At 39.2% G+C, this 22,819-nt stretch overlaps 1 protein-coding gene and 1 long non-coding RNA gene across 5 annotated transcripts in view; one reads left to right on the top strand and one right to left on the bottom strand.

The window, feature by feature from the left end:
• The window catches only part of macrod1 (mono-ADP ribosylhydrolase 1), a 108,987-nt gene that overhangs the window by 670 nt on the left and 85,498 nt on the right, over nt 1-22,819 (bottom strand). For 2 of the 4 annotated variants that reach the window (XM_051421018.1, XM_051421013.1), the window contains 4 exons: nt 13,796-13,917; nt 10,878-10,908; nt 9,185-9,258; nt 5,381-5,462 (listed from right to left, as the gene is read on the bottom strand). In XM_051421018.1, coding sequence (XP_051276978.1) covers nt 5,381-5,462; nt 9,185-9,258; nt 10,878-10,908; nt 13,796-13,917 — 309 coding nt within the window. Of the gene's footprint in view, nt 1-3,922; nt 3,965-5,380; nt 5,463-9,184; nt 9,259-10,877; nt 10,909-13,795; nt 13,918-22,819 lie in introns of all 4 variants that reach the window. The other 2 variants (XM_051421015.1, XM_051421014.1) reach the window with 2 other exon arrangements.
• On the top strand, nt 15,809-16,313 carry LOC127375167 (uncharacterized). The gene is made up of 2 exons (XR_007887319.1): nt 15,809-15,897; nt 16,171-16,313. It is a non-coding gene; the product is annotated as an uncharacterized LOC127375167 (long non-coding RNA).

Below are 22,819 nucleotides of genomic sequence, written 5' to 3'. Positions count from 1 at the left end.
ACGCACACACACACATCAAACAGACAGCCAGTGTGGGTAGTGCCAGGTGTTGGAGACACATAAGGTTTATAGTGGAGAGTTGGAGGCCTGCCTGCAGCAGCTCTGTCACACAGACAGACAGTTCCGGTCCATCTACCAGCCAAGCACCGCTACTGCTCGCTCACTGCTGCTACAAAATCTGCTGCACATCCATTAGAGGAGAAAGACACCAACAGCTAGCACAGGCTTTTTAAAGGGACACACCTGCATTTGTGGAAAATTAACTCTTTACTCGACCGACCCAGTGTGAAGATGTGCTGATTTTGTGCTTCCAGTGAAGAGTTGATGCTGTCTCACAGTTAGAAACTGCAGCATGTTGAAGCAAAGAGTTTGCCTAATCACGGAAGTGAGAAAACACAGCCTCTAACTCTAAAGCTGGATGGATCCGTGGTTCAGTATTCATTATATTAAATAACCATGAAATCAAAGCTTATATTACACATAAGTCTTTAAAGCAGCATTTATTGATTTATTTTGGGCCAGTTGGGGGAAGAGGAACAAGCTGTAAACACAACACCAACTTATTATGACCTCAAGGTCATTAATACATGTTGGTTTCCAATCTACACACAGGAACAGAACAACTTTTACTCTACATTAATTTGGAGTCTAGTTTCTGGAGAAGTCTAATATTCACACTCTTTTTTTATTGGCTTTGGTCTCTATCACCTCCTGCGGGAAATATCTGCACTTTAACTCCTAAATACTCCACAATGTTCACCAGCTTGTTGCTAGAAAGACACTAAAATGCTTTGTGGAGCAGGCGAATATCTGTCATCTGATCCATTGTTATATATACAAATATACATAAGTGATAATGTAAATTAGCTCAGCTTTTAGTGATCAAGCCTTTATTTGATAAAACGTAAATATATCTGTTGACAATTCATTTTCCTTTAAGTTAATTTTTGTGCGCTTTGTAACCACTCGAAAACATTTGGGGACTGTGATTCATGATTTCCTCTCCAACCACTAACTGAAGTTATAGTTTAGATCTTTTCTTTGAGGCACAATAGAAATCAGCTGCTGCAACCTTTTTATTTTCACTTTCAGCTTACTTTATTATCAATTTGCAGCTCCCCCTACCCCCCCCTTTTTTTTCTTTACCAAAGCCTGGGTTCTGTGTTGTACTGAGACTTGTATATGTTTCTTATTGTCAAGATATCTCATGAAAAGACTAAAACAAACAATGTGATAGTCAATCTTTCAGTACTTTCTGACTTCCCTACCCTGTCTGAGGCACTCTGGTTCATACATAAATAATTAAAAACTATTCACAAATATATAGTTTTATTTTATTCTTTAAAGGGTGAAACAATTTCCTGGGCACTGCGGTTTTTTGTTTCCTTTAAAGTTGCATATATTATAATTTCAACAGTGAATTAATTCACTCTCAATGCTCAAGTGTAACAAACTACAGCGCCTGAGTTAATGCTAATAAAAGAACATGTGCAATAGTGCGGCTTGGATTGATGTAGTTTTAATAGTTTATGACTCTGTGACACAGAGGAATAAGATGTATCACACAGCTTTGGCTACACAGGAAAGATCAATTCATTGACATTTTCGTGGGATTTGTTGATCAGTAAGAGAAACAAAGAATATCACCAGCCTCATCCTTTAAGCTCATACTCACAATTGCACATTATATCATATGTTAGAGCTATTTCTGCTTCGTCACTGCTACGTTTTTATCTACAAAAAACTCCTTAGTAAACTCCCTACAGTACATATTCAGGTTTTTGTTGAGAGAACAAGGGCATTGCAGTTTGAGATCCCATTATTTTTAGCGATTGATCTTCCCTGTGGCCCTCATTGAAATGAGAGAGAAATCCTTCCTGGTATCGGCCACTACTGGTCGGATCTGTCTGCAAAAAGATAAAAAAATGAAGACTCTTGTCTGACTTTAAAGCTTATGTGAGAGATACGGCTGCAAAGTTGATTGGATTCCTCTCTTATTTTAAATAGGCTGCTCCTCTTTTCTCTCTCGCTCTTCTTTAAGTCCTTTTCTGTCAGGCCATATGTGTAAAGTGCTTCAAATCCTCAGTTCGTTGTGTGTTTTTATCTCGTCTTATGTATTTAAGTGTGTTTGTGTTTTATGTAAAAAACTGCTGCTCTTAAAACATACTCTGAATTATAAAGGTAAGAAAAGTATGTTATATGTCACGCATACTGTACATACGTATATTGCCTTGAACTGTTGAGCAGCGTGCATATTAATGTTATACAGAGTGATATATTTAAACCTAAGAGGCATTTCTCTGTTGCTTTGACTTTATTGCCACCGAGACGGTGAAGTTTCTCCTTTCATTTAAAATTAAACACAACACTCCCTGCTTTGCTGTCAATATCAACCTCGCTTCACTGTGTTGGCTTTCTGTTGTTCGTGCTGCCAAGTTTTTTGTTGACAGTACAGTGTGTGAATTTGTGTCTGTTTGTTTGGTTTAATCTTTGGTTTTGACTTTTTCTTATTTCAGTTCATTTATCGCTACTATTTTTGTCTCATATCTCTGGAAAGTGGAAATATAAACATGAATAAAGACTATTCTAATTGCTTTGTAAGGACTAAAAGCACAGTCCGGGTTGTAAAGCCATTAATTCAGGTCCACAGTTGTTTAAAACACCAACTTCTGACTGTGCATTGAGAATATGAGTTTGAGTGACCCTGAATAATTCAGGTAATATTGTGCAGGACTGTGCAGCTGTACAAAACTTTGACGGTTTTCGTCTCAGCAACTTTCTGATTGTTTTGTTGTCTTAAGTTTGGCTTTTGCAGCAGCTGTGGGTTCAGGTCACATGGAAAAATAACTGTTTTATAAAAGCATAAAGCATGTTCCTCACTCTCAAAATGTTTTGGAGGCAAGAGGTGAGTTTGATTTATAGCAGTGGTAAAGCAAGACATTAGAGGTTAAGGCTGCAGTTGTAATACCAATGCTTAATTTGAATAATTGAGTGAATGACTGATCATGCTTAGGAGCCCAGACTGCTTGGCATTATAACACTATCAATCACGAGTGCAATCAAAGCAAATGGGTGAAGTCATCATGTCACAGCTCGAGCCAACATAAAATTTACGTATTTACTAAACTTCATTTAACTATACAGATCAATCTGCAATGATGGCAAACGACTTTCCTTTTAGTCCGTTTTTGAAAAGCAGGTTAAACTGGACTTGCAGATTGACAGAGGAACCTTGGCGGCTTAAAACGAGGTTGTTACTTTTTCATTTACACCAGATACCTTTTACCTTCGGAGGAAAAAGGTTTTCACATTTTGTTTTCAACAGTTTGCAAACTAGCCAGCTTGAGACCAGCAGTGCCCGTTACTTGCATTGGAAAGAATGCAAAAACCCATTTTTATTTAACTGAGGTGCAAATTCTGTCAATTTATTCACAAAAAATATGCTGTTTGGAGGAAATGTCAGGGTTTCCCTCTATGAAAACATAATTTACATTTCAGGCAGCGCTTAAAGGACCAGTGTGTAGGATTTAGTGGCATCCAGCAGTGCAGCTGCTGATTGCAATGCCCTTGCTTCACCCTCCTGTTCCAAAGTGTGTACAAGAAACTACGCTGCAAGGCCCTCTAGAGCCAGTGTTTGGTTTGTCCGCTCTTGGCTGTAGAAACATGGCGGTTCAACATGGCGGACTCCATCAGAGGAGGACCCGCTCCCTCTGTAGATAAAAACGGCTCATTGTGAGGTAACAAAAACACAACGATTCTTATCTTCTTTTCAGGTGATTAAACACAAACGAAAACATTCCTATGAACATTGTATTCCATTCCTGCCAATATATCCACACTGGACTTTTAAGACTGCCATCTACAAGCAAACTAAATGTAGTTATTCCTGTTGTTAAAGCAAACTACATATGCTAATACACACCATGCTGGTTACCTGAACCATAAGCTGCTGTCATTGGTCAGGCTAAAGGGACGGACACAGAAATGAGGGCAAAACACAGATGATTGGCTAAGAAATGTCTCATTCAGTCCTCAAATGCCATCTTCTCAACAATGTTCTCTGGACTCAAAACACATAGCCTAATGCTCTCAACGGGGTTAGTCATACACGTATTAAAGGAACAGTTCAGCCTTTTTGCATTTACACCTCACTTGTTTATATTGGATAGCTATCCAATCCTCCCAAGACACATTAAATGGCTAGAGTGAGTATAAATCTGTATACAACAGTATAAAATCTTCAGACCATATCTGACAGCTGTGATATAGCTGGAGACACAGCTCAGAAGCTTTGGCTGAGTGAATGAACTGTTGTTTGTCAAGAAACAGTTACAGCCCACAACTTCCCCTGAGATAACAAATTGTCATATTTAAATTTCTGTTCATATGCAAATTAAATAAATAAGACATAATGTGTTTGCCAGCTTTAAAGGTGCTGGTAGATGTATTTTTGAACTTAGAGTCAGACGAGCTGTTTCCCCCTGCTTACAGTCTTCATGCTAAGCTAGGCTAACAACAGAAAGAAAGAAAATAAACAAAACGGTATTTTTTAAAATGTTAACTAACTTAAGTCCTTTAAGTGTTTTTACTGTGCCTACGGGAGTCCCTCAGGTCATAAAATATGTTCCAGTAAACACATCAGAAAAGGGAAGTAAGAAGTGTCTCAATTTTAGCGGTGCAATAAATCTAAGAATTACATCTAATCTTTATTTGTTTTACTGAAATTATTCCAGACCATAACTTACATGACGTATGTGTAACCCTGTATCAATATTTAACATTTAACACAGTGTCTTAACTCACCAGAACAAATGTCTGACACAAAGACAATTACTATCAATCAACAGAATTTGTTTTCAAATATATTTAATTGATTAAATAAATAAAATCATGAGTGAAATACCAAGGCAGTTTGTCAGTTCTGGAAAAGGCCATTCCAATAAACAGAACATACATCACATGTACTGTATGTCAGTACGGTTTCTCTGAAGTGTGTGTGTCTTTGCATGTCACTGCATACATGTGTGCGTGGGGAACAAAGTTTATGTTTACATGATGTTGTTAAACCCAATTAAGCGTGCGATATATTCACAGTATCACACACAGTAATGGCCTCGTGTATATGTGAATGTACTGGATGTGCAAATAGCACACAGTGGATGATGCAGAGTATTTATCACACCATTGTGTGTGTCTCTATTTGTGTATGTAGCTAAATTGAGCTGAGCTGAGCTGTCATCACTGTATATAGGCGAGTGTGTGTGAGTACAGTATGTGTGTGTGTGTGTGTGTGTGTGTGTGTGTGTGTGTGTGTGTGTGTGTGTGTGTGTGTGTGTGCGTGTGTGTGTGCGTGTGTGTAAGAGGGAGAAACACAACTCACCAGCAGGGAAGTAGAGCGGGAGATTCTGCAGATACAGCTCCTTATCCGTCGGCAAGAACACACAGAAGATGACTCTGTCCAGCTGACACAAACACACACACACACACACACACACACACACACACACACACACACACACACACACACACACACACACACAGATACACACATACAATGACCTTTATTACAAGCATATGCAATAACCGTGAATTCATCAGTAGCAGGGGGGAACAATGTAACAGCGTGTGACATTGTGCAGTGGTGATATCAGGAGAATGCAGCTAATGCATCAGTCCATTACTCCTCTATTAGCTCCCTATTATGATCATGCCACAACACAGAGCTTATTAGGCTACACTGTGTGTTGGAGTGCTACAATGTACTCTCTCTCTGTGTGTGTGTGTGTGTGTGTGTGTGTGTGTGTGTATGTGAGAAAGAGAAAGAAAGAGAAAGGAAGAGGTTAGAGAGAAGAGAAGGTCCTGTGTGGGTCTATATGTACTTCTATTGTATGTGTTTGTTTCTATGATGAGAAAAGTAACTTTGTCTGTTTTTGTGCATGCCCCTGAGTGTTATATTGAGTGTGTGTGTGTGTGTGTGTGTGTGTGTGTGTGTGTGTGTGTGTTCGACACCAGGCCCTCAGTTTCTCTCATTACTGTGTGAGAAACACGAGTCAACTCCACCCAGACTCACCACTACACTCACACACATACAGAGCACATAAAGCCATAAATATAATAGATTTCAAATAATATAAAGACACTGGCCGAGTGAGTGCAGCTATTTCACAACCATAAACAATCTTTATGCCCTGTGCTCTTGTGTTCTTTAGATCCTGGCTCGGCAGTCTATAATATCCACATTATATTCTGTAAAGCTGGACCTATAGTACAGTACACAGCACTATATGCAGCCTGGTGATTAAAGTTACTGTAGCTAAAGATGCTTCCAGGGATAGAAGCTCCACTGTGTGCTCTTATTTCTCAGACTCTGACAAACATTATTACCAACCTAATGTCTCTACAAAGGTTTTGATCTTTCCGTTTTGGGGCAAGGCAGTGCAATTTATAGCCAGGCTGTTTCTATCACTTTGTGTCTGGTGTGGGAGTTTAAGTCTCTTTGCTTTCAACACAGACATTTCAGCTGCCTGCTAGCCCGCAGCCCGTGTTTTCCAGTCCCCGCTTGTTGCACAATTACCATCACTTGCCCGGATTTGAATGGAGGCAAAAAGGAAAGATATGGAAATGTGTGGTAAGTAACTACATCCCCTGGGCTAGGGTTCGAAATCTCTAACCTCCACACTGAGTTGCCTCCACTTGCGCCATTTTGTAACCTCACTCATTCAAATTAAAGTAAAATGGCCTCCAGAAAACAGTGGGGAGTTCATTTTGATACTATTGCGACAGGGACCCTGGAGATTCCAAAGCTAACAATAACATCAAGTGAGCGTAATGGGCTCTCTCAGAACTGCCTGTCTGTAAGGGAAACACAGGGCCTGTAAATATTCTTTCTTTCTTCTTTCTAAAAAACAGAAAATCTGTTTGCAGTAAAGTTTATTTTTCTTGTACGGATTCCAGTTCACTGACCTGTTGTGGAGAATACACCGGGAACTAATATACTTTATAAACATCCCCAATTCAACCGTGCCTAACCTTCCTTTAATAATTAGTGTACAATTGATACTGTACATTTTTTCATGTATATTAAAATGTAAGTCTTATCGTATATAATATATCTTATATTAGTTGTATTTTAAAATGTGCAAACCAATGTGTACGATACAGATCGACGCCTGGATATGAACAACCTCAGCCAGTGTTTCATGTCAAATGTTCCTATAATAGAAAAAGTGTCACTATCCAATGACATAGAGGCTGTATATCAAAGAAACTACAACTTTTTTTTTTTTTTTTTTTTTTTTCATTGCATTAGTGCTTGAGATGGTGTTTTTTTCTTTTTTTTTGTTTTGGGTTGTTGTTCTCTAGTGCGACATCTGTAGCAGTGAACAATATAACCTTGGATTGTGTGTTTATGACTGTGTGATCCGCTACATAACATAAGCTGGAACTGAGAGCTTTTGGGGACACAGTAACTACCTTAGAAATTCAGCAGTACTTAAAAAGCCAGAGTTAGTTCGAGTTAGAGAATTTTATACGTCTGATGACTAAAAATGGCTAAGATCTAAAAAGATTATCATAAAAATGTAAGCTAAGCAGCCAAACTGGGTTATGTTAGAATGAAACAGTTTGATCTCACAGTTTTCTTTATCATACTTATGTCTAGGGCTTCTGGGAAACAATGTTTGTTTAAGACTGTTAATAAAAAACTTATAAAACATATTAGATTTCCATTCTGTAGACATATGAATCGAGTCTCACGCCACACTGTTGAGAGAGAAACTGTCCAAAGCTTTATTTTTAGTTATTGGCATTGCTACAAATGTCAGTGGGATTTTTGAATGAGGTTTTCTTACCTCCTGGTTTCACTTCGGTTGTCTATGTGCTTAACAGGCATAGCAACGGTAACTAAGGGGGATGGACTGAATTTCATGACAATTGGAGAAACAGAAGATCGAAAGCCCCAGAACAGCTAGTAAATGGCCCTTGTGGAGTAGATCATTTTCTCAAATGTCATACTGTAATGACAGTTTTGTTAAAACTTTCTGGTCGACTCTGAATGTAATTTGTAAAACTATGAAACTGCCTTGGGTATTGCTTTCTTTCTGTGTTTTACGAATAAATGATTCATGTTTTTATTATTACACTTGATGCAGAGTGTTGGCACATTGCCCAGTTTCTTGAGTCCATTTGTAACTGTGTCTATAATTTTCAATTTCATTTTCTACATTACTGCACTCCAAGCCAGAGCAAGCCCAACAAAACGCACTGTAAAAAATGTAAAATGGAGGCTGTTCAATTAAAGAATAAACCCAGTTTCCTCTGGTGCACATTCCTTCTTTATATGTATGCAAATAAACTCCTTCTCATTTGTTCACAATAAAACATTTTCCCCCATTAAAAAACACAGTGGAACCATTTCTGGGCAGGATGTAAATTAGTGCCTTGTTGCTTTGGCTTTCTGGTCTTATTTTCAGCCATTTAAGTCTTGTTGACTGTTGTCCTCTATGCTGAGACATGTAATGTTCGTTTGTTGAACTCGAGTGGCTGACGGCATCTGTCGGCTGGTATTGCCACAGAGACTCTGGAGACTTGAGCGCTAACAATAACATCGTCAACACCCTCTCTGGGAGGTGATACAGCACAGCGGTTAGAGAGGGAAAGAAAGATTGAAAAGAGGAGTGGGTGGAGACCTGGAAAGTAAAGGAGGAAGACAGGAGGAGAGTTTAGAGCATGTAAACGAGTGATTGGAAACTTTCCTTTTTGTTCCCCTATCACCCCCCTCTCTCTCTCTCTCCCTCCCTCCCTCCCTCCCCTCCAGTCATCTATTCCATCATTTTGTCTTTTCTCAGCTTGCTGTTTCTCCGGAGAGAAAGTGTGTGTGTGCGTGTGTGTGTGCGTGTTTGTCAGGTTTAGTCCCGCAAGGAGCCAATTAAAACGCAGACTTGGCCATGAGCATAAGAGCCAGAGCTTGGGCGTGTGTGTTTTAAATGTATGTTTGTGTGTGTGTGTGTGTTTATGTGTCACTGTGTGTGTGCGTGTCACAATGTGCGTGTATGTGTTTTCTCAATACACCCTTCTCCCCGCTCCCACCAGAAAACAAAAACAACAGCTGTGAAAGGAATAATACCTAGAGGAAATGGTAGGGAAAAATTGCCAATCACACACACACACACACAAACATACACACCTTGTCATGATGTTCATCCAGATACTCCCTCACAGTTGCTAACGCCTCGTGCACAGCCTGCTCAGGTGGATATCCTGTACCATCACACACAAAAAAGCAAAAATAAACACACAATTTACAAGAACAGGTGCAGTGACACATCTGTGTGTTTGCATTAGGTCGCTGTCTGTGCTGTTTTTTTGTTTTTTCCACGACAGGTATGTGTTCTTCTCTCCACTATTCTAACACTCCATGTTCTGTGTTTTCTCACTTCCTCTCATTCCCGACTCGCCTATTCCGGCGAGATGCAGGCACAGCACACTTGTTGGTTACGAGGAGACAGATGGAGGAAAAACTACTGTGCTTCTTCTATATTCATTCAGCGGCCGAGACCTTTCAATGCAGGAAAACTATCCCCACTGCTGCAAACGCAACACAAAGGCAGTAAAAATCATCATCTGGCCAAACAAACATATGGAGTGTGATTATGCAGTAATTATTCCATACATCAGGAGAGAGGGCTCGACATGTAAACATAGGGGGAATACATGAGAGCGCAAATTAGCACCGAACAATGTTTCAGCATCAAGACAGAAGATACACACATGCAGCATTCACACTACGAGGGATGTAATTTACTTTTACTGCTTGATATGAAAAAACACATTTCCATAACTAATGTTAGTCAAGTAGTTGTTTTCATCATGAATAAGCATATTTAAAATGAATAAACTTTAAAGCCCTGCACACCATCCATTCTGATCTCTTGCTACAACAAGAACACAACACTTCCCAGAGAAAAGAAATGTTCCTACTGAACATAATCAAGGAAGCAATTACCTGCAAAACATATTTACTATCTTTATTAGTACATTGAGTGAAGTGACCTCATGTAATTCCCAGCATAGGTCTTCCCACTAAACTGTAACCAGGTTTAATCAGCCAGATTGATTGAAAACACCAGCGCAGTGCCTTGAAGTCCTCTTTGGGTTGCTCAACTGAATCTAAATGTTTTTGGTTTTCAGCGCTCGACAACAAGCCCTGAGGTGGTTTGTAGCTTTACTCAAAAACAGGCCGACGCAGAGGAAGACACTGTTAACACACCGAGTCAATCACAGCTTTGGCCTTTTCCTCTATCTAGCAACAGGGGAGAAGTGTCGACAACCAGCCCTCACACCCAAACCCGGCCCGCAGAGTGTTTAAGCACTATCCTTAACTCTCTCTCCTGCCAGTGTGAAGGGGGATTACAGTCAATCTGACTCAATCTCTAGCCTAATCTATCTTAATCTGCTGGTCTTAATCCAAGGCCTTAATCTGAGAACCACCTCTGGGCTGCAGGAGATAATGTGACAAGTGGCACCCGGGTGGCTCAGCACTCTGGTTAAACAGAAAGACTGATACTGGAAACAAGCATGTGATTGAAAACGCAGCCTGTGTGCTCAGAGTATAAACACAGGCACACAGACACTGTTGCTGTTGGTGCATGGACATGGATGTTGTTCTTGCTCTCTCACCAGTTTTTCATATAAAGCCCTAAGCAGCCCATAAAACCTTGAAATAAAACTATGACAATTATAGCACACACACACACACACACACACACACACACACACACACACACACACACATACACACATACACACAGCAGATGGAAAAGAATCATGCATTAATTCTGGTTTGAGGAGTAAACACACACATAAACACAGACACTGACCGTAGATTCCAGTGGAGATGCAAGGGAAAGCCTGCAGAGTAAAGATGTCAAACAAAGTGGTTACAGTCTGTTGCTGATCACATAACAGCCCGCTTTCATCTCTCTCTGACACACACACACACACACACACACACACACACACACACACACACACACACACACACACACACACACACACCAATGCATAGAGATCACACTCTCTGTTGGATCTCGATGGAGTCTTTATCCTGATTGTTTTTTATGGCAGCCTTTCTTCTCTCTCTGATTTTCACATCTATTTAAGGACCAAACTGTTGATCATCCTCTGTTATAGAGGTCTGGTGTGGAAGGACTTCCTTCCTCAGCTACAATTTACATCACTGTTGGGTCTTAACCAGGCATTATTATAGTAATTATAAAGGTAGGTGTTGCAAGCATCTAGAGGAAAGTATCACTTATATACTGAAAGTTATTATATTTTAATTAAAAAATGTTAAGGTTATAATCTAACACAGTTGAGACCTGCTTGATTCTTTTGCTAGCCGCAAGTGTGGTTGAAAAAACAGCATTACATGTCATAGAACCATTATCTTATACACCGATCAGCCATCACCTGGGCAACTTGATGATCATAATGTTATGGCTGATCTGTGTGTCTTGCTATATAATAAAGGCATAAAATGCTGTTGGTGGATTTAACTGTTGTTCCTATGCATACTGGCAGCAAAGAGATCTCTTCAATTTCAATGATGTCCAGTTCAGACTACAAGCTAACATGAGCCTTCAGCTGTCTGAATTAGCCAAATCAAGAAGGAATCTTCCAAAGTCTTTTTAGTACCCAATTCCCTCTTGCTGTCCCCTCGAATGCATCTCAGCAAGGGGACACAGACTAGAGAACCACAAAGAGGTCACTTGACTCTAAAAGACTGTAATTTTGCTTCATATTAGCTTCAGCTGAACCTGAGTGCATTTAGACACAGAATAAGGACTCACTTACATTGAAATTGATTACTTTGTGACCAGTATGGGCAACAGGAACAGTTACAAAGACCAATAACTCTTTCAATATGAACATGTGAATATTGTTTCAAGACAGATTTAAAGACAGATGCTCTGTTTGCATTAGCAAACACACCTCTCATACAGCTGTAGGAGAGCATTTGGTAAATTACAGATTTACAAAAAGTTAAATTTAAACACATGCATGTATTGTTTCCTGTGAATCCCTCGTGAGTGAGTAGGTGATTTAAACTTAATCAGGAAAGGCAAACTACCCAAATAACAATAGTATCTACTAAACAGTGAGGTAATTATTGAATGTAAACACTGAAAGGTTATTGCTGCAAATGTCAACCATAAATAGTTTCAAAAATTGTTTTTTTTATAAAAATCTATGGATAATAATTGTAAGTAATTGAGATCCACGTCAGGCAGGTTCATGTTACACCACTGGTTGAGAGAAGTAGCCAGTAAACTTCAAAGTAAATCAAATCTGGCAGATTCTCAACCTGCTGTCAAATACTGCAGTATGAGCAGATGCCAGGATGCTCTCTGTGTTCGTTTGACCAGATTGCAGAGTTGGCAGCTCATATTGAGCACAGACATGACTCCTTAAGACGAAAGGTAAACAGAAAACTGTTAAAAAGCTTAATGGGCTTAAAGGTTATATATATTTATATATATATATATATATATGATATTTTGAACATTAATATAGCAACAAATAACAATTTGCTACATAAATATATAGTTAAGAAACGTCACTCTCCCTCTGTGTGTGTTGTTCTCTGAACCTCTATGTTCGTTGTTTATATAGACGGGAGCGTGTGCATGCGAGTCCTTCTCTGTGCAACTGTTGAAGAGAGCGACAGCGGTTTCTTTTCAGGTCTAACTCAATGAATTAAAGATTTATTGGGACCAAACCAGAGGTAGAGATTGTTGGAACAGTGGAAGGACTAACAAAGACACATTGGTGAGTTTATTTTGTTTTCATCCAGTTTGAATGATCTTATGATGTGACCATGATCTGCAATGTACATTCTTTGTCAATGGTGTCTGGTGGCGAGTTATATTGATTTATTGGCTGTTTCTGGTTAAACAAAAACAATCTTACTACTTGACAAAGTAGTCTGTAGGGATTCTTTTCATAATGTTGTCAGCCAATGTTAGTGGCAAAAACAAACACTTTTAGTGGACGTACTTTGATGCATATGTCCCCAAGGATTAACTACGTTACTGTCATTGCAGCTTGCTTCATGAATATTTTTACATCTTACTCTGTGAATTAAGGGTATATTTCAACCAGCACTGGTGAGTTTTATTTCACAATAAATGCTGTAATTGTTTGTTATAAAACACAAACTGTTTGCCGCTGATACATTTCTAGTGTTTAAAATTCTACTCTTGAGCAGGAAACTACAAATACACATTTATCACACAGCTTTCGTGAGACTGTTTTCTTCTACTGTACCTCTGACTTTATTTTCATGTTGCTTTGGTGTTTTTCTTTGACTTTAACACCTCGTTCTATTGTGAAACCTCCCGCCTGGTGTGTTTCATAAAAAAACTCAACAATCCTACCTGCAGCTCCTGTTTCCCTCTCTCCATCTATCTTAGTTTGAATGTAGTTTCCTTTGTAAAATCTTAATGTGATTAATTGTTTTCTTTCTTTAGCTCAGGTTTCTGCCTTAACTATAGAATCATTTACACAATCACCAGTCCTTCTTTCTTTTCCCATTATTAATCTTATTTGTGCACCCCAGTCTTCAGTTGTTTCTTCCTTTAACCTTCTCTCTCTTTTAAGCTAATCTCTTAGATCCTCTCACTCCTTTGTTATCTTCACCACATCCATCCATACTACCTTCCTCTCCCCCTTCTTGTTTGTCCTAGCATTCATCCCCAGCTTCCATCATCCCTTCATCTCATCCGTTTTTCCTCACCACAGAACGTGCAGCGTTTTTGGTGGCTGCAGTCAGGCTGTTCTTGTAGCACGACCTCAAGGCTTTCTTCTCAACCTCTCCCACTCCTCCTTGTGCAATCGGCCCCACTGTGTGGATCACATCTGTGGAGATGGGGAGAGAGGGGAAGGAGAGAGAGAGAGAGAGAGAGAGAGAGAGAGAGAGAGAGAGAGAGAGAGAGAGATATTACCACAGTGTGACAGGTATGAAAAGAGGGTAAAATGTTAAATATAGTATATATATAAATAATATATATAAAAATGTAGCCCTATGATGACATAAAAAGTCCATATAAATGAATATAGAACTGAATAGAAGCTGTTTATGTACTATATCCTGTATCTCTATCATGTCCTCCATGTTCTGTCAGGGACTTTAAAACATGGTGGACATGCTTTAAATTCCCTGACTGACTCACACTAAAATATTCAACTTTGTTCAAACTAATGAGTATCAGTTAATTTAATGGTAAAATCTTGGCTGGAACAGATAACGTTTAGTTTGGTTGATTATTGCCATGTTCATGTCACGTCTGAGTTGCTGTAATTTAGTTTTACGACTTGAACAGTCAGAAATACGACTTGGAAAGTTGGATTTTTCTGACAGCGAGTGACAGTGTCTGAAACCTCTTACTTTCAGGCCAGGGAAACAGCACAAACACATAAGGACAAACAGCAACGCCCTCACATCAAAACATGCAGGCCCGGCTTTAAGTATCGGATCTAAAACTGCCGGACCTCCATCATCCTCCCTCTGGCTCACGTCATGATGTCGAAAATATAATATGATCCTACCCACAAGATTTTTTTCCCTAGTTGTTTTATATTCATTTAAACTATCCCTTATGTTGTTAGGTGCAAAATATTGGCAAAGGTAAAAGGTGACATCAAAAGAAGAGAGCAGGTCTCAGGTCTTCATTTGCTGTTAGACTGCAAACAACAAAGGTGATATAAAAATGTTTTGTTAGGTATGATGTTAGTAATGGGAATATTTTCAGAATATTGTGCTTTCTTGTAGAACTTGAGCTCTGAAGTAGCCCTACTTTAATACCAGCGATGGCCCCAAACCAATTTGAGCTCGAGACCCCTTGCATTAGGGGCTGTGAGCAGGTTAGGTGGGAGGTAGGTTGTGTTTTTCACATTTCACACAGTAATGTTTCACCTCATAACAGGCTGAATTTGCATTTTATTTTGACTCCATTATTCATCTTCATTTGAATAGGTGAAAAAAAATGCAGCTGTGGGCATTTAGAGGTCTGGAACCAGGTTACAGATGACAAACAGTGAACTTTCAGTAAAGTCCCTGCCCCTGTCTCCCATATACAGTGCACTAATAGCATTTAATGTCTGATTTTAACAGCACACCTGGGAAGCTATAACGCCACAGCTGTCACTGGTTTAGATGCTGAATGCAAATATTTTATAAATATACAACTGGGCAGGAAACCCTGACACACCTGTAAAAGAAGCTTGTGTTTGTCATTAAATAGTGTGAAATATAAAATGCATTTCCAAACTGCCGGGTTGTTTCATGTTGCAGACCAATTAGCCTGCAAGGTTCCTGATCGAACCGCATTATACGCTGCCACTGATGCCAAGAGCCAATGACCTCCAGTATGGCTGCCAGAAGATGTGTCATGTCACCAAGGAAGTTATTTTAACCTAAATGTTTTACACTCAATCTGAAGTTGTACTCACCTTAATCAAAAGGAAATTTTGTTTACAGCAATAATGTCTTGTTTCTAATTACTTTGTACATTATATTTGTCATGTTTTTCTGTCACGTAGCTACTGCAATCAAACTGTGTATTTTCTTTGTCTAGTTAATGGATTATTTTTTTTCTTCTCAGGTCTGAAAAACTAGTTCAACTGGACTAATTGATTAAATAAAGGATGAATTCATTGAAGCGTGCCGAATTAAAGGCAGAGGAGAGAGAGAAAAAATAGAGGAAATCAAGAATGTCATAAACAGAAGCTGAGTTAGGAACAGAGAGAGCTATAGTCGAGATGTGGTTTAACCAGCCTCTACACGCCTACGCCGACACTACCACACATTCTGATGAGGCTCAGCATGTTGCTCTCAGCGTGAGTACCAACGCAATGATAAGGCATAGCCGGACCACTGCCTCTACACGCACACGCACACGCACACGCACACACACACACACACACACACACACACACACACACACACACACACACACACACACACACACACACACACACACACACACACACACACACACACACACACTGGAACAAGAAAAAAAATCAATTTCAACAATACATTTAATCAAGCATTGCCACTTCTTAAAAGGATTCTTTAGGGTGAAATAATCTCAGTTTTTTCCTCTACAGATCAATCTTCACACTCTTGAATCATGTGCCAGCTCTGTGATACTATTGGACTGATCTGCAGTGTTGCCAGATTTGACTGATATCAAATCGTCCAATCAGTGACTCAAACCTGCCCAGTCATCATTAAACCTGTCTCAAACCTGCCCAGTCTGATTTTTAACTTGTACTGTAGCTTATTTGCAATGTGGTATTGTTCTCATTTCTAATCATTTAAGTTGATGAATGAAAATTAATTATTTTGAGCATTAACATTACAGTACATTAAATGGATATAACACATATTACCAGATATTACAGTTTCGCAGGTGTAGGTGACAAAGCACAGTTTGGAGGTACAGCTCCCATGATGCTTTAGAGTATGTAAACAAGAATTATAATTTCTACCATGGATTTATTCACAACTTGAGCAGTATTTGTTTACATTTGGCACAATGAAAAGAATCCTGAACTAGCTTTTAGCAAGTTCTGGAGTTATAAGCAGCTTCATATTTTTCTATAATTCTAAGTGGATATACTTATGAGTGACTGTTTGGGATGGACATTAGACAAAGACATCCTCTGGAAAGTGTAGGTGTATGAGCTATGACTCCAAGAAGGAGTGTGACTTTTTGCGCAAATTGCAGCCCTACCATGTTTTTATTGCCTCCATGAACTGCAAACAGCTCTACACCGTTGGTTTGCCATGTAGGCCAAACTAAAGTGACTAACTTCCTGTTGTCTCTCCATCAGTGCACGCCTCATGAGGCAGATTGATCTCTTTAACAATTCAAAACAATATGAACCTAATGATCAATTAGATTAAGATGGTCATTAATCCAGCACTCACTCACTCACTCACACAGACACAGACACAGACACAGACACACACACACACACTGTTAACAAGCCGCAGACTCCACAGCACAGATGAAGCCCAGAAGAAGCTCTTTAATCCAACCCTCCGAGGATAGGAGGCCATTAGGCAGAAAGATTTAACACAGTGTTTGGGATTTCTTGAAATATGATCTGGTGATCTTATTTCAAAACCAAATATACATAACAGAAGCCTGAAATGTCTCCTTGTGTCCCCTTCTCCGATACCCTTCATGGTGATTTGTGTTTGTTGTTAGAAATTGCTGTAGTTGTTTCCATTGACAAGAACATTCTGCCACCTTACCACAATCAATGGAGGATATTTGGTTAGTGATGCAGGGATCTGCTCATTATGCCCAGCCAGTGGAGCAGAGCTGCCAAAAAACTATTGTAATGTGTTTTTTCTTAATAAAAAAGCATTTGAGATACAAAGCTGAAAGAGAGAAAACTCCTTGGAAAGAGGAACTCTAGTTTAATAAATCACAGCTTCAATCTAAAGTCCCAAACATTTTGATGATGGCATTATAACATAACTGTCTTTGATACATGATTTATATTAAAACCTGCTTCGTTATTGTAATATCTATCAATTCTTATTACTTTTCTAAATATATAAGTTGACTCAACTGATAACAAACTCAATTGAAATTGATTTTCATGCCCATAATAATATCAAAAAAGGTCACACAAGGGTCAGTCACATACACAGCATACTGTTGTTGTTATTGAGACTGAATTCCTCTGGACCAGACGGGCTGCTCCTAAGCTTGAAGATATCGTCCCTGATTTTGTGACAGTACCCATTTGTTCAGGTTACATACGGTTATATAAATATTTCAATAATTTCTGCGGGTTGGTATTTTTTTTTAAGCACAAGGGAAGATTTTTCATTTTTACGTATTTGCAGAGCAGGATACTTGATTCCTTTCAACACCTAAACGCTTGTGCAGTGAAGTTTTTCCTCCTTTGAATATCTACAAAAAAATGCAGCCAGAAATTCTCTACGTTCCACATTAAAATGAACATTAAACAGGCAATTTTAGTTATTAAATCTGCATTAACAGATTTGTTTGTTGTACACAGAACACTGACATAATATCACAAATCATAAATAGCTGCGTATTCACACACCAAGCAAACACAAAGAAACATCTGCACCATGTATCTGTCCACCTAATGAACGTAAGCTGCTAAATGTTCCACTATGTTCACCAGCTAGTCACCAACTGTGTCTGTCTGCTGTTTGGTGTTGAGCAGGTAGACTACAGTGGCTTTTAAGAGGTTTTTTTTGCGCTGAAAATGGCTGCCTGCTGCGGCTGTAAATGCAGCTGGTGAGAGTGGTGTGTGAATCAAAACAGGCCATAAAAACAAAACATAGACAAAGTAGAGCTGAGGGGAACTGCAGAGCTAGGTGATAATTGTTTGTGGGTGAGTCAGTATGAGTGACCCCTCATTCAATCCAGTGGTAATATAAAAATATCCATCATACCAGCTGTAAAGACTTGTTCCTGTGCACTGCAGTGTGTGAAAGTTAACTGACTCAACTAACATACCAAACATGGGGTTGTGTGCTACAGTGTATTTTCCTTTCTCCTGCTTTACTGAATCCAGCAGCACTTTCAGCAGAATACAACCCTGCTGTAATCATTAAAACAGGACTCAAGGAGCTTTACAGCAATGGCAACTTATCAGAAAAACTATATGCTGCGATGCTTCTGTTTCCTGTGTGTGGATCAAAGTCTGTACCGCAGACTGGTATGAGAGAGTACTGCTTACAGTGGAGTTCACAGATGTGGACTGAAAGAAACATAAGACATCAAACTGCTCGCTCGCTTTGAAACTGCCGTCCCTGAGAAATGTCTTTACATTGGCATGGCTATAAGACACCAATATTCTCCTACTGCATTAATTATAAAAGGTTTATGCTATATCACTTCTTTCATATCGCATAAAACAGGATATCCAGTACACTAACAGCAGAACATTTCAATTACAGCTCCACCTTTATGATCGGTATAGATTCTTCCCCTCATGAATTGTCCATATTCATCCAGTGAAAGGATTTTATGTAGTTTTTTAGGCTTAATAAATGCAACAGTAGGCTCGGTGTAAGAGTGTGTTGGTGTTTTGTGTGTGAGTGACGAATCATTACTAAAGCTTCTCAGTAATAATGATCCTTCTGGAGGTGTCATGGGGATAATTCAGACAAAAATCTGTAATCTGTAAAAGGAGGATCCCACTTGATAACCCTGATGACTCCATCCCTCCCACAAGACTCTCCTCTCAGGTCACAGTTGTTCTAAATCTGATCTGAGTGTCTTTAGCTAAAGTGTTAATCCTCCAGCAGACACTGTTTGCAGTCTTGTCAATGAGCACCGGCTGCAGGCCTATTATATGTTAAGTGCCACAACATCAGCCAGCTTTCTTTTTCTCTGACACCAACAATAATGTACTTTACTGTACTCGTCCTGCATTACTGCACTGGTCTGTGAACCAGTAAGTGCTAAGAGAGTTCAACAATTCAATTCTGTTCATCCACATTTCATTTGATGTTGGATCAACATCTTACAAAGAAAAGGGGAAGAGTGAAGAGCAAGAGACTGTTGTGTAACTTTAAACAAAAACTGCTTTGGGGCACAGCTAAGCAGTTAGTTATCACTCATATTCATCACAAATTATTATCATTATCTATTGTAACGCTTATATCTGTAAGTATTTAATTACTTAACGTAAAGGCTATGAGCAAACCAATCTTCATCACAATATTAATCTGTATATTTTTTCCTAAATCAGTGTGTGTCATAATATGATGAATGTATACAAAAATCACATAATATATAATGTAATAATCAAACTGATGTTTAAAGTAATGACCTGCCTTCCACTGTTGGGCATTGCATTAATGTGTCAAAATAAAAACTACTGTATGTCTGCAACCTACAAATATTTTCATTATCGTTTAATTCACAGATTATTTTCCTGATTATTCATCATTTGGTTCATGAAATATAAAAACATTTTGAACTAAAATTACCGCCCCGTGGTTGTATGCCAACCAATTAATCTGCTGTTCACGTCCATGTCTGTTCAGATGTGGTAAATACTTGGAATAAAAGGTCTTAAGTGTATTTTTTGGTTAAATGGAAGTTATCACTGTATTGATGGTACATATGTATGATTCCAGTGAATAAACATAACACATGTACTTGATTACTACGTAAAGATGGATTCTTATAGAGAATAGCTATAAATGATGTGCTGCTTTTGTTTACTGACGCTTGAAATTCAGAATGAGGCATTAAGTGATTCAGCCTTTCACTTAGTGCCTCATTCTGAATTTCGAGTGTCATCAGAATCACATGACAGGAAACAATGTACCTGATGAGATGAAAATCTGAAATACTTGAAATACTGTGTTGCTTATTGTTTACTCAAAGTGTCGTTCCAGTCAACATGTGTGTGAAATCTGGAATCTGTTCCTGAGTTACAGGATTGAAAAATGGCCAAAGAAGTGTTTTTCCAGGACATTATGATGTAATCAGTTCATTGTTGTATCCCATTAAACATCTGTGTGAAATTTTCTAATAATTGCCTCATCCAGTTCTTGAGTTATGGCCAAAAACCTGTTTGCCAATGTCATTTTGTGGTCACAATGACCTTTGACCTATGAGTCACCAATTTATTGTCCGATCAATTGTGAAATACGGTCATCAATTCTTGAGTCATGGCCAAAAATGTGTTCTATGATGTCAGTGACCTTGACCTATGACTTTTGACCTCCAGATTATAATCAGTTCATCAACGAGTCCAAGTGGATGTTTGTGTCAAATTTGAAGAAATTCTCTCTCGTTCCTGAGATTTTACTTTCACAAGAATGAGACGTGATGCCTTTTCTAGAGCCCAACACGACATCTACAAATCTTTTGATCCGTCTGACCAACAATCCAAAGATATTAATTTTACAATAACATTATATATATACACAGTATGTCCAAGAAAAACAGCAAATAGTCAGTCAGCAGTGACATTTTGGCATTTTTGATTGATAACTGACTCAATTATCGAAGAAGGTCCCCATTAATGTTCTTTTCAATGTAATAATCTATATAAATCTATTAATTGACTAATTGATAATACTGTACAGACTTGAATTTTGTTAATTTTTAACCACAACTTGCAGAGAGTTATTAATTTGGATAACAGATAACATTAGTAATGAATTATCACCCAGATATACCTGATGTTCATCTGTGTTTTTAAAGCTCAATCAGTATCAATGTTAAGGCTTAATTCATCTTTCAGATGCTGGCTGAAACAACTTCACATCACAGCAACAACATACCTTTAAATACCTTACAACTTAATGCTGCATTTTTAACAATACTAAAGCTGCTGAGAAAGCATTAGAAAACCCACATCACATCAGAAAAAAAACACTGGTTTAAAAGTGCCAGTTTAAGAGCTTCCAAGAACTGGCTATACGATGAATCACTATTGTGATTCATCACTTGGTGAGAAACGAGAATTTTATTTATAGTGTATGAGGATGCTGCAGATGACTCTTTAAATAGCAGCAGAGACAGATTAGGACACGTGAATTAGTTAAAATACACAGCAGATGAAACACTCGCGGACATATGAGCTTAATAATTACTGTGGTCGAATATGCAGTCACGCATGAAGGAACAAAAAGGCAGTACAAATGAGTACAGTGTAATCCTAATATAACAGTTTGGCACATATTTGTTCTCCACGTGTGTTTATTTGTGTGAGTGTGTGTCGTGTTGTGTGATTGTTTCTGTTGGGTGCGTGTTTTCTCTCCACTCAGTCTGAAGTACAAGTAGCCCAGAGTGAGCATGTGCTCTCAAAAAGTCGTTCAGCCATGCCAATGCATCAGTGGAGCACTCAGCGGTGGCCAGGTTCACAACTCGGTCGTGTGTGTGTGTGTGTGTGTGTGTGTGTGTTTTAATGTGTGTGCTGTACTGTATGTGTTGAGCTGGTTTGGTTCAACAGTGGGTCACTTGGTGGTCATTCATCTGCTAAATGTCACTGCTGCACTGTTTTCCAATTCACACAAATGAGTGTAGGCACTGTTTTCTGCTAAAACTGAACTGTAATCTATAATTGCATGGTGATTTTTTTTCCAATCATCATGTTTTTCTGCCCTCTTTTTTTGTTTTGTTTACCACTGCTGCTTCCTCTCTTTGATTTCCTCCGTCTGCCTCACCATCTCTTCCATCCATCCTTCCTCTCACTCCATCTTTCTGTCTCACTCTACGTCCTTTGTCGTCAGTCTTCTCCCTACCTCTCTCCTTCACAATTACCTCATCCCACCTCTCCTTTCGCCCCCATTCTCCTCCATCCCACTGTCACCTCCTTTCTATCCCCTCCAATCTTCCCTCCCTCTCCTACCTTGTCTCTCTCATCCCTCCATTATGCTTTTTACCCCTCCTCTTCTCTATTAGATATGCCTCTCACCCCCTCTCCCCCACTTCTCCTCGCTCTACCTCTCTCTCTTTCCCTCTCTCTCCGTCACCTGAGGTAGACAGTTCTGTCAGGAGTCGGCCTTATTTACCGCCTCTCTTCGCTCCTGTTTACATTATCGATCGGCAGGGTTGCTTTAGTTCCACCATACATCAACACCACCCCCTCTACTACACCTCCTCCTCCTCCTCCTCCTCACCCCAGCGTTACGGCTGCTGGCTCGCATTACCCTGAAACACAGAGAGAGAGAGGGAGGAAAGGGAGGGAGAGGCGGGGGGTGCTCGATGGGGAGATGGAAAGCTAGCGGAGCATG

The sequence above is a fragment of the Dicentrarchus labrax genome, unplaced genomic scaffold (assembly GCF_905237075.1).
Source record: "Dicentrarchus labrax unplaced genomic scaffold, dlabrax2021, whole genome shotgun sequence".
NCBI classification, from domain to species: Eukaryota; Metazoa; Chordata; class Actinopteri; family Moronidae; genus Dicentrarchus; species Dicentrarchus labrax.
This window is presented reverse-complemented; position numbering and strand designations above follow the sequence as displayed.